The 13332-nt window shown below is 36.0% G+C and overlaps 1 protein-coding gene across 3 annotated transcripts in view; it reads right to left on the reverse strand.

Moving 5' to 3' along the window:
- The window catches only part of LOC106710630 (protein scalloped), an 81333-nt gene that overhangs the window by 4800 nt on the left and 63201 nt on the right, over positions 1 to 13332 (reverse strand). For 2 of the 3 annotated variants that reach the window (XM_045677911.1, XM_045677912.1), the window contains 3 exons: positions 10985 to 11114; positions 1331 to 1461; positions 662 to 757 (listed from right to left, as the gene is read on the reverse strand). In XM_045677911.1, the coding sequence (XP_045533867.1) occupies positions 662 to 757; positions 1331 to 1461; positions 10985 to 11114 (357 nt within the window). The remainder of the gene's footprint in view (positions 1 to 661; positions 758 to 1330; positions 1462 to 10984; positions 11115 to 13332) is intronic. The other variant, XM_014502748.2, reaches the window with a different exon arrangement.

A 13332-nucleotide genomic window follows, 5' to 3' on the forward strand; every position in this document is an offset into this window, starting at 1 on the left:
AATTGTTTTAAAGTTTATAAAATCACACTTTGTTGATAACACGGAGTTATTTTGTAAGTAAAGCGATTCGCATGTGATGTTATTTCGAGTACTTCTTGTGAGTACTAGTACGTGCTTTGCGACATGCCTTCACAAGTCCGTGCACCGAAATCCGTCCTCGAAAAGTTTTATTAATCGTGGATTTCTGATACCAAAATCCCCGTTTAAAAATATTGTTATCTCTATTTTGGTATTAGATAATGACAGGAATGGCGATTTATTATATACAAAGATTTTGGACTCAGAAACCAACGGAAAATGTTCTTAAATGTCCCTTAAGAGTTCTTTCTAGAGAAAATAACGATATTTTGGAAATAGAAAAAAGATGTAAAAAATAAAGTAGCAGAAACGTTTTCGCCATTAAATAACAATGTTAAGATCACTTCTTTTATAAACTTAATGTTATTACTTTAAAATCATGTTATACAGTTCAAAAGGGTCTATGTTATTGATACGTTTTTTTCTTAGTAACAAAACTAGTTCAGATCTCCGGTGAGTGCTGAGGCTAACTAGAAGCTATCAGTTCGTAGAAAGGCGAGTAACGGGCAACGGCGAAGCAACAACACAGTATAGGCAATCTAGTTCTGTTCACCGGCAAGTAAGACAAAGGCATGCCTCGCACCGTATGGTACGCCGGATGCGGCAGGCCTGCAACTATCTGCGCACTCGACAGCGTACTCATCGACTGCATCGCCTTATCCTTCATCACACCACCGTCCTATAGCCATCATCCATTGTTATCTCATGTTGGGTATACTAGCCAGTTAGTATTAGTAGAAGGGACTTTCGCCACTTCAAGACTAGCGCGTACTTTGCGAAGAGCTAACCCAGATCATCGAAGAACCCCAGCAAACTGTTTATATTGCTCTCAATCTCCGGAAGTTATTTAAGAGAGAGCCGAGATACTGAACGCTGTAGTCGGATATTGTCAGACAGTGTAGCAACTAACACTAGCCAGTTATTGTTTATCGCGGAATTGTGTGTTAAATTTATTTAATTGGAATTATAAGTCAAGTTTTATTTATTAAATCTCCGCTTTTCTAAGATTGCGTTCTTTTTACTAAATGAGATGTAGAATACCATATGCAATCATGAGAGATTTTGCGCAATTTCAGAACTTTTGTTTGGTAATATTGATATTCTTATGATTACAATTGCTGGTAAGGCTTTTTATAAGAATTGCTTCATACGAAACACATATTACATTGTTAAATTCATACTGCTTACATGATTAAATGTAACAATGGATTATAAGACAATTGAAGTATAAGACATAAGGGAGTTTACTCACCACTTTGAGTTTGGCCTGTATCTCTCGTAGCTTCCGCCTCGCTAGCACCTGTATGTGTGACGAGACCTGTTTTCTTGTGCGGGTTTTTCCTGTCCTTAGCTTAATATATCTCGCTATGAGTTCGTTCCTTCCTGCAACACGATTTATTGCACTTAATTAGATAATAAAACGAATGGAGAAAGCTTACGGCGCTGTGACGAAGAAATTAAAAGGCGACTCTGTGAACGAAATGAACTTTGACTTAATTCACTATTTATTTTTACTTGATTGAATATCGAGTTTATAAACTTGATATTAAATGGAGACTCATTACAAAAGAACAATATTTTTTAAGAAATAAGAATGAAAGAATCAATCTAGTTTATGTAGTTTTTGATTTAAACATTTCAATATGCAATTTATGGAGATACATTTTGAAATATGAAAACTGCATGTTCATACAAGTATGGTTTTACGCATAGAAAATAGTAGATTACATGCATCCAAATTTTGTATATCAAAATTAATTAGTGCACGTATTGTGTACAATGTCATAATGTTTAGTAGCGAGCGAGAGCGTGGCATTACGTCCGCGCAAGGTAATTGTTTGACGTGTGTTTAGAGCGGTGACATCATAGAAACAAATTGACCGGGCGTGGCCAAATCACCGCACAGCTCACCTGCAGTTAAACATGTCATCGCGTACAAGAAACTACTCCTTACTTTTTCCGTATTATATAGAAGCAACGCGAGTCGATGACATTAAACGTTTAAGATTTATTTTGTATAGAAACAAAAATAATAATTTGTTTAACACTAGATATAACATATCCATTTCTAATAGTACCAAAAAAGTTTTCAATTAAATCCCTGAATTCCTGCAACAGTTTACATACTGGCCGGAGTAAAAAAAAATATTGGACATTGCAGTACTCTTAAGGACATTAAAAACTTGGGCACAGATTAAAAACGAATGAAATATTAAAAAAGGAACCCTCGCCCTCGTCAATTGACATAACCCGCGAGATAGTTTGCATTGTGGATACATTGCGAGCGGCTCGCAGTGGCCCCGGATCACGCCGACTGCGCTCCCAATCCCGCTATTTTGAAAATATTTTGAATAGCTATTTTCAATAATTGAAACTGCAACCGAATATTTTGAATAGCTATTCAATTATTGAAACTACAGCCGAGCAGGAATGCGAGCAGGCGACGGGAGAGCCGCCGATTTATTTTAATAGTTTCATCGAATAACGTACATCGCTTCCGATGAATCCATCATTTAACATAACTATTGGTTTTCTGGATAAAACGTTTAACATATTTCTCATACGATCGAATCAATAAACATTACGAAATTAAATTATCCAAACACTTTTGTATATTCTGAAAATGTGTTATACCCAAAACCCATTCAATTACTTACATGTAAACTAGGTTTCCAGTAATAAAGAGTTATTATTATCGATTGCTTTTCCTGTGTAAGTGTTATAAAACCATTGTCTATTAATTTATTTAAATTTAGAATAACTTTACGTTTATAGGTACTTGTTACCGACAGTAGTAGTTCAGCTGTTTTGATCAATATTTTTTTTTGATTTAAAGTCAACCCAACCCATCAATGATGCAAATTCGAATAGATTATATCGAATCTACATCCCGCATATTACAATGGACGCATTCCCTCCCCTGCTATGCCGTCTCGATAATATATTAGCGTGTACACCGGCAAAATTATCTCCATTATAAGCTGGGCTACCACATAGCATGTATACCTCACTTTACTGAGAAATACAGCTTTGGTATTTGACGTCGGACTTACGACGTAACGTTGGTCTTTATCTTTGTGAAATGTCTAGTGTTTAGAAATCTGTTAGGTGAATTTAATGCTAAGAAACAATATTTAGCGAAACATTTTCTGTACTACTCTTCGGTCCATTAAATTTAACTTGTAGTTTTCTATTGGCGATTATTTCGCATTTTTTTTAGTTTGCCACACTTTAAATAATCATAAAAAACTTTCAAAGTAATTTGAGCTCTCTCGTTATTAGTTATTAAAAATGTTACTATCATAATCAGAAAAAAATGTACTATTTAAGAGTCCAGGATAGAATTGCATAGGTAAGTATATCAAAAACTAAACGATTTGTTCCGTAAATACTCATAGGTATATCAAAGTTTTTTTTTTTTAATAAAAGGTTTGTTTCATTACTTTTCACAAAGTGAACAAAATAAGTAGAAAGTATTAAAAGCATTCAGCACAATGGAGTCCCACGAGATCCAATTCTCTCGATAGTGTATTAATTCGTGGACAATGAAAGACTCGACTAGACCAAAGTAAATTGAAATCTCATTGAATCCGGGGAATGCGAGGCGACGAGAGACGGTTGCTGTGAATTTAATTAACCCCTTACCGGCTCGTTGGGGCGAACACACATCACACACACGCATATGTACGCAGGCACCGATTGATCGCCGACCGCCGGATAAATTTTCATAATTGAACCGCCCAATGAAATCATCGAAAACTTATATAACATACCCATAAATCATACCGGACTTTTACTACTGAATATGAATATATTTCAGGGAAGTTGGCACTTTTATGTGCTAGTTGATGCATTAAACCAAGCGGTGATAGATTATTTATTTTGCTTATTACTGCGATGTAAGAGGTTATAACTCTTAAATTAATGATAATGACCAATTCTGATTGTAACACATGGTTAATATGAAGCCTAGTGTCTTGTTAAAATGTAAGTATTTCTTACTGTCTCTTTTCATAGATTATTGCTTCGGAAGAAAAATGAGTGGTTTAAAATGTCAATTCGCAAGTGTAAAGTTTTTCATTAGGCGCTAAGAATTTAGGGCTCAATAGAGAATTGTGTAAGATTAAAGTGAAAGCCAGTCGTAATATCGTGAAGTAAAGTTTTGTAGACTGTGTCGGGACATTCTTGGGATCGCTATGGAGTTATGGCACCGTTTCGGGAAGTTTTCACGGCGGGTGTTGGGTTAAAATTAGCGATCGCTGCTACCGAAACGCAATTAACACTAGATTAATACGCGATGGATTTAACTAATAGTGAATAGACGGATCAAAATTTATTTTGAAACATGGTCTGTCCTCGGCGGTATTTCCAAACCGCTACGACTTAGGGTCCTTCAAGAAGCGAGCGTATCACCATCTCAAAGGCCGGCAACGCATCTGCGATTCCTCTGGTATTGCAGATGTTCATGGGCGTCGATGAACACCTTGGTGTTCCCGCTGCTCGTTTGCCCCCTTCTCTTATAAAAAAAATTAAAGACAAAATTGTATCTGTGGCTCACAGCTCCTAGCAGATGAATGTAGTGATCAAACTTTAGCGTGCCTTCTTTTATTTTATATCACTATTGCCATTTAAAGGGTAAAAACCTATATTTCAGATGACTATGTTATGTAGTTATTTGTTTACATATTAATAAAGTAATTAAATATCGTCTTATTTCAACGAAAGTAACACGAACATACCTCCTATCGACTAGTTGGTTGAAGTAAAATTTTTGGACGAAATTAGGTACAATAAGATGGTGCTATAAACAGCAAAGTGTGGCGACAGACCGCCGCAGAATCGACGTGTAGAGTGCCTTCACCCGAATCGTCGCGTGCATCCGATATAAATAGTCGACGCAGAGGATGAGAGCTGCGTTTCTATTCCGTGCCGAATAGAAAAACAAGAGATCATTATTTATTAGTTGGTTAGTTGGCTAATTTGGTCCGTTGGCAACGGCCACGCTCTCGAGCGCCCCGATCTAATTGTGCGTGTAGAGACATGAATATTCAACGTTTTCTACGACAAATCATTTTCATAATATAGATGACGTGATGCTTCTTTAATTGTTTTTTTACTAATCCTTTTCACATCAGATCCTTTCAGAGTTGATAGTATAGGTATTATAATTTAAGAACTTATAAATGTGATTGTGTATAGTATAAAATATTAATGGCAACGAAATCGAACTAAAGGACATCTTGATAATAATAAGACGTTAGTGTAATAATATTCAACATAATACATTATGATTACAAACGTCTATAACATAATTTATATGATAACCGGAGTGATATTGAAGAACCATCAGAAACACATTAACGTACCGTCGACCGCCACAACTTGGCCTCGCGATTGTTTTCCATTACAGCTTTTGTGACAGACAAATTCTTATTAGACCTTCAATAAAACATTTTAATAAATATTATTAAGGGAATTGTATTGGTATACGAATTGAACCACGCATTGTAGATTATCGACAAGATAGACTGGCGATTTAGTCAAATCCGCAGAGGTCTGTTGTACATCTGAGGGACCAATCAATTTAGGAATTATAATCAATAAAGCTTAATATATGATCGAGTGATCAAATTACAATAACGTTACAGATTAGTGAATTCCTAAAACAAGACGAATTTCACAAAAAAGACGTTTATATACCAAACGTATAGATTGTTCTGCACTATTGGATGTAATAAAATTACGTACATAGTAATCAGTGTTCGCTCAAAGACGTTATAAATGAAGAAAGTACAAAGACATAGCGTGTTCCAATAAAAGAAACATTCAGAGAGGTCGAGGCAGAAATTCACGCTGACCCAAACAGAAGATATGCAGCGGAGCCTCGAGAAGGGTTGAGCCGAGACGCCGTAAGGAGGTCCGCGCGGGAGACAATCGGGAGTTATGGCCGAAGGCGGGCGGGGCGCTAAACAACGGGAGCGAAACCCGCCCCTTCTTTATATTTTCTTACTGCGTTCGCTCGGTGGCGGGCCCCTTACACGCTCGCTCGCTCACTAATTGCGCATTCTTCGCATAGTTTAGCCCTCCCGGCGCGCCCGCCGCCCGCCGCGCTCCCTGCCCCCGGACCACGTGAAGCTCCGGCGAAACTTTCATACTGCCAGGATATTGAGCGGTTTTGAATGTCTTAACTCACGAACGCCTGCAGCGACGCCGGCGATGCTCTGTAGGCTAACTGTTGCCAACTGCTTTCCACCGCACCACGCCGCTTGGTCGGCTTTTCAGCTAAATTATCGCACACTGTGTTGCCGCCGATAACATATATATTGCTTATTTGAACTAAGCGATGGAAAACCGTAAATTAAGATTGGAATATTTCATTTCCTAAGACCTTGACCCAATTGTATTTTAGCGTGTGCAAATATTAATGAAGACGTTGCTAACGATTTCATTATTGGGCATACTTTAGAAGGTGGCAAACAAGCAAGCGGTTTCCTGAAGTAACATATTACTGGCATTTTTAAAGGGTAAGTATATACAAGAGGAACACTGTAGTTACAGTTGGAGCTGACTAAATAATAAGAACGATAAATGTAGACAATTGTAGATAGATTTTGTCATTTCAAATAATCGAGTCATGGTTAATATAGGCGATAGGTGCGAGGACAGTTTTGTAATTTCCCGGAGATAATCCGGGACGGCGACGGGTAAGTGCGAGCCGAGGGCGAGGGAACAGACGGACGGACAAGGGTGACGCACTTGAGCTAGATTAAGGCCGGGCCGACACGTCCGCGAGTAATGTGCTCATATATTGTCTGGACGAGGCGCGTGCCCGCAATTATATGGACACTAGTGCCGACACCGTGGCTCTACGTGGCCTTTCTCATTTTCGTCAATTGGACTTATAGAGGACTGCAGTGGTAACTGCTTCGCCTAAGAAATATTCCGTAAGTATCAGCATGATTTACAGCAAGTTCAAGTTCCTTTTTAACGTATCTTGACATAATGAACGCGGTGTTCCAGATGTATAAATGTTTGTATATTTTATGTGATTTATTTTTGAACAGTCTATTTAATTCACAATAAATGAAAAATGAAGAGACAAATATAATTTGTCCCATTTTTCACTCATTGGCAAAATAATAACATGGTTTAATTTACAAAATAATGCTCAGAAACATCTCTAATTCACCTTAAATGTAATAAACAATTTGTCCGAGGCGTTATTAAAACGTCGCATTTCTTTGCGTACATTAAATCACTTAAGGTGGACACGGCGTCTGATGTAGATTTGTTTAGCAATTCCATCCGGCGCGGGCTTAGCGGACAGTCCTTTAATTAAAACCCGGCCGTGTAATGTTGGTCTGACGCGGGCTTAATGGCAGTCCGCAGGCTTAATGGCCCCCGACGACTTTAATTGTTCCACGTCAATTGTGCCGGCTTACGTACGCATCTACGAAACTCCGCTGAAAAATCACCATGTGTGCCGACAACTGTACCTACTGAGAGTCTAGATTGCTAGAAGGTCTGAATAATGGAAGTTTGAAAAGGTTAGATAAGTGCTCCATATAATACCGGAGTATTATGTAAAGATACAAGGAAGAAACCCAGGAAGAAAGCTAATTTCATGGCTAGTAAATCTTAATGCATGGTAAAATCTGGATACATCATCAATATTCCGCGCAGTAACGTCGAAATCACAAATAGCCAATGTGATAGCCGACCTCCGGCAGGAGATGGCTCTTCAAGAAAAAGAAAGCGAAGAACAAAAGTGTTTTCATTTATCTTTAGTAAGGGTTCATACTGACACTTATAACGCTCTTTCAATAACAATGCACTAATAAGTATTTAACAACTTGATTCGTTGCAGTTAATTTAAGAGTAGTTTGTAAGTGTGAGCTTTGTTTTTGTTTAAGTTTGATTTGGATCAATGATCGTATTATTGTAGTTGATCATTAAACGAAACTGCCAACATAAAAAGTGTGTTACTGTCACTGTCGTTGGCCGCTCTCCTAATGTCCCATTGAAAGTCTCTCACAATACTTCACACATTATCGTCAGTTGCCAGTATCGCAAACATTGACAAATGATCAGTCAATATACTGGCTTGTAGTAATCGATTTTTGGTTTTTGCAATAAAAAAATTAAAAGCCTTCTCGCACTTTACAAGGCTACATATTTAAAACAGTAGCAGAACTTGCAGTAGATGCATGTTTTACAACAGGACTGTGCAAGGACCATGACCTTATATTATGTAGATTAGCAAGAATAGGTGCTCAATTTTTTGCTACTCATTTTTTTACAGTACAAAACAGGTGATTGTAGATTAATATGTCTTTTTAAATCATTTAGTAATCCATTAATTAAACATAGATATTGCAACATATAATTAAAAATTAAAACTAGTGTGAATAATCGTTCGGGGTTTGTGAAGTACAAAAGATTTCCGGGCGCTGTTCTGTTTGATTTCTTGAAGGGAAAAGGTTTCATTTAAGTGGTAATCGTCACGTCGCGTTAACGAGCTTCCTGAGTTAACAGAGCAACGTGAAAAAATGTTCGTCTGCCGTCTGCCTTACGGCCGTATCAACTGCCGAGCTTTCCTTGTAATTGACGCGACTTAATGAATTCGACTTTGAATTGGGTCGAGAGTCAATTTTCTGTAACCCATTCCATCCGACATAATACTACAAGGTAGCTTTAGACTTGTGAAGAGATTAATAAATTAAAGATTTATTAGCAATTGACACTTAATTTTAACATTAATTTCTGTTAGGTATGGCATTAGCATAGGCATCTTTATAGTTTTTTTTTTTTAATTGATGGAACTCCACTAACCATAAATTTGTCAGGACAGTACTAAAAATAAAAAGCACAAAGATATGCATTCAGCTAACACCTTATTTATGTTACGTTGTATTAGGTAACGCATAACTCTAAATTAAGCTTTTCTAAGCTATTGTTCTCAACATCGTTTAATTAATTCGCGTTAATTTCACTGTAAGATAAAGTCCTCGACTTCATTTAGAATTGCCCAGTAATCACAATAAAACTAATAAATAACTCCCTGTATACGACCACCTGGGAGTTATTTTCTCGTGTTCTCTAACGTAGTATTAGAAAGAAAAGATACGTGTCCATTTCCCGGTATCGGACACACGGACCGATCGCCAGATAATAATTGTTGGTGTGCGTCTTTCCGTGGAATTGTATTGCAAACCGCTTTGTCGGTGTCGGCTCCCGTCAGCGTCTACCGCCTTTTGTCTCGTGAATCCGCTATTGTTAATTTCCCGACCTTGATATCAAATAAATAAGTTATGTTGTGTTAGTAAATCCAATGAAACAATGTTCGAGATGATTCAGACGCAAATTTAGCATCTGTTGACGTGTTGAGTTTTATATTTTACTAAGTTTTGCATTTGGCTTCGCCCACGTTGCGTTATAAATATCCTTGCAATACGTTTATTAAGAGAGATGCTATCAAAGAGTTTAACAGCTATAGATTGAGTCAGAGACAAGAGTGTTTTAGCACTCTTTTAACTCTCCAATATTTCTAAAAAAAAACATCATACTTACCACATCTATTTTTTACTACATTAAATTAATAACAACTGATTAGCAAACAACTGAAAAGATTTATCAATAAATACTTCTTATCAATAATTTTAAAGCATCGAAAAAGCCTAGTCTAAATTACTAAAGCTGAAAATCAGCGCTGTGGTTATGAATATTGTAACATATTATGTATGTATTTATGTTGTATGTTTAGCGCTAACTATGTTGCGTCATATATTATCGAGGTAGCAACAATAATTAGCATAATTTCTGAGCATTTCCATTGCTTTTAACTATTTTCATTCAATTAGTTCCATGTTACGTTTGTTTCCTTTATTTTTTTAAATTATTTTGTTACTGTTAGTTAAAATGATTCAAATAGTATAATTAGAACACTTAAGTTTAAATTGTAAGTTAAGCTTTATATATCATTATATAATAACAAAATCTTTTTTACCCCTGTTAAATCCTTTAGGGTAATCATTATTGCATTTCCGTGATACACCCTACGGTCCTTTGTACCACTGAATTCCTTTGGAACGTGTTCCATAATGTCCCATGTTCTGTCCATTGAGAAAAACAATAATATCCATAACAAGAAGGGGAATGACTATTACGGATTTTTATAGCCATTTGAGGACAATATCTAACATTTTGTACTGAATTTTAATTTTATTTTTACATGAAGTAAATTACTTAACAATCCAACATAAAATCACGCGGAACTTAACTGTAAGCTAGTTTCACTTATCAAGCACTAAAAAAATATTTTCTTAGCACGTAGCAATAATTAATAACAAAAAAAAAAACTGTTGGAAATACTTTATACAGTAATTGCCTTTGACATACATATATAACATTTCAGAATGTCTAACAATTATTTTTAATCTATATAATAAGTCACAGAAGGTATTCCGAGGTCACTACGAAATGGCATTTTTAACGTTTTATTGACTTGTGCATTTATTTTTAAAAACATTTGTTCTTAAAATACTGAGCAATATTATTCTGTTAAGTGACTATTACATTGCGAAAACTGCAAAACCTTAGCTAAAATATTAAATAATCAAACTCTGTGGACTTTGAGCATTCTCTGATAAAAATCCTTAGTTGACAAATTATAGTTTTGGCGCCCATTTATTTTTTAGTTTTAATTATACTATCTACAGGGTTCTAAAGCACTTCAATCAATCAAAGAGACTAGGCCAATAAACCGCAGTGAATACGACAGAACACAGTTCTCTCGTAATATTTAGACGTTCTAATGAGACATAGTCGTTTTACTACGTCTATGAATGGAACATTCTGGCAATACGTGTTTGAACCACTTAAGTTACTCTAGCATGTCCGGACTCACCGTACATCTTGCCCTCATCGGAGAGGATGATCTTGCGTCTACCGCATGGCGGGTAAATAGCCAGCGCCTCCTGAAAGCTCTGCTCGATGTCTGGACTCCACACACCCTCCGCATCTGCAGCTGACAGGTCCTGGAAATATAACTCTTTTAAGACAAGTCGTTTACAGTAATAATTGCTACTGCTCATGATTAAATGTATAATAGCTTATATATTAAATTTTTACAATAAATAATCACATACAGAATTCAACCGTCCCGATTTTCTTCATCGTACTGTCTGTTTTTTTGGTTATTCTCAAATTTTGCTGCTTCTGAGATGATTAAAATTACTTTTTTAAATAACGGATATGCAATGAACAACTCTATTTCTTAAATTACAAAAATATCGTTAGTTCTATTTTCCATCGTAGTATAAACATTTCTCCGAAACACTAGTTCAATACTCAACAACTCCAATATTACATTCGATTAAAGGAATTGTTTATATAACAAGAGCTCCTAAGTTATCAGTTAGCGAATGGGATTTGCCGCGATCGTTCACCTTGACCTTCGTTCCTCTAAATATTTGCGTTACGAAAAAATAGTATTGGCATTCAAATGTGAACATGAATCGACATCTCTCGACGAGACTAAAGACTTGTACATACTAGAGTTACATTATATGTGAAACAACATAGTGAATTGTTTTATTACCTGTCGTGTTAGTTTTAACAAGCTCTAGTTAGAATAGATTTGATCAACATGATTGTGACAATATTTACAATACAAGATTTTTGCCTACACACCTTTAGTTTTAACTGCATGCAGTTTAAACTGAAGGTGTCTGGCTTTAGTATTGGAGTGTTGTTTAAAACCAATATAGAAATATGGTTGAGTATTTTGACATTGTTTGACAAATCAAAAATTAGTTCATACCTTAAGCACAAAAGGTTTAAGAACTTAATATTGTTTTTTCAGAGGCTTCTCAATTTCATCTTCCTATGATGTCAAATAGAGCCATTAAAAAACCTGAATTACCCAAGCGTGTAGATTTAATTTTCATTAAAATAGGGAAGTAAGAAAGAAAAACTGTTGAAGTGTGTACTAGACTTTAGTGTATCACTTCGCTCATTTTATTACATGAACCAATGCGCGCCCGTGACTCCGTCCGCGTAAGTAAACTGACCTTGGTGGAAGCGACGGATTCATTCATATTATCGTTTGTAGAAACATTGCCTATGTATTAATGATTTTGCATTGAATGGATAATGGCCAGTGTTATCAAATGTCGGCTTTTATGATAATACTATGTCTCGATAATTTATAATAATATCTGCGATAAAAAGTTAGATAATTACAGCAAACTTTTTTCGTGTTCAATTAAACGTTAAATAAAAAAAGTTTAATTTTTTCACTAGGAGACTAGCTGTCCATTTACTAGATGCTAGCTATGTGTCAGACTATGTTCTACATCTGTGCAAAATTTCATCAAGATCCGTTGAGTCGTTCCGGAGATACCTTCAAACAAAAATCCATCCATATAAACTTTCGCATTTATAATATTAGTAAGATTAGCCTTCTTTCAGCACTACTTCGTCTCAAACGAAACGCACAATCTATTCCATTTTTTCCATATTTATACGCTAAACTCTAAACTTCCTTGAAAAGGATTGTACCTACTTTATGACAATAAACTATCATTGAAAGCAATTAATATCGGCTCTATTTATGCATGGGTAAGATAACGTGAGATATTTCTCAATTTGTATGAATACAGAATATATAGAACTAAAATAATTTATGAAAACGATAGTATTGTCAAAGTATCGAGTTGGAACATAAAACAGACGCTCGGCGAAGTCGGAACGTCTCGATTTTCCCTGGATCAGAAACACAAGGCGCCGAGTGCGTCATTGTAATTAATAGACTCGATTCTATTCTCAAAGGAAAATAAAAATACACACCGATTTCGACTTGGGTGCCGACGCGGACGTCGTACGAAAACATCGTGAATCACTCGCCGTTCCGCGAACACTCGAAATACTCGAGCGATATCTCGCCGAATTACGAATAATCGATACACCTGTTACTTGTATCGTACTCGTGTCAAAATAAATTAGCATTTACGGAGTAAACGTGCTCTGTTAATTTATTATCTATGTAAAAAGGTTTATTATTGTCTTCCTACTTTAAAGATGTTTCATTTTGTGCTGATTCATTATTTGGGGAGGCTGAGAAAATTAAGATACTCTACTATAAAGAAAGCTGAAGTCATCGAATGATACTTGTATTTTATAGCATTTATAACAAGATATTAGTATACTACTTTGAATTTGTACATTTACATATGTCCAAGATGACGAGAAAAG

Source organism: Papilio machaon, chromosome 5, assembly GCF_912999745.1.
Source record: "Papilio machaon chromosome 5, ilPapMach1.1, whole genome shotgun sequence".
In the NCBI taxonomy this organism is placed as follows: Eukaryota; Metazoa; Arthropoda; class Insecta; order Lepidoptera; family Papilionidae; genus Papilio; species Papilio machaon.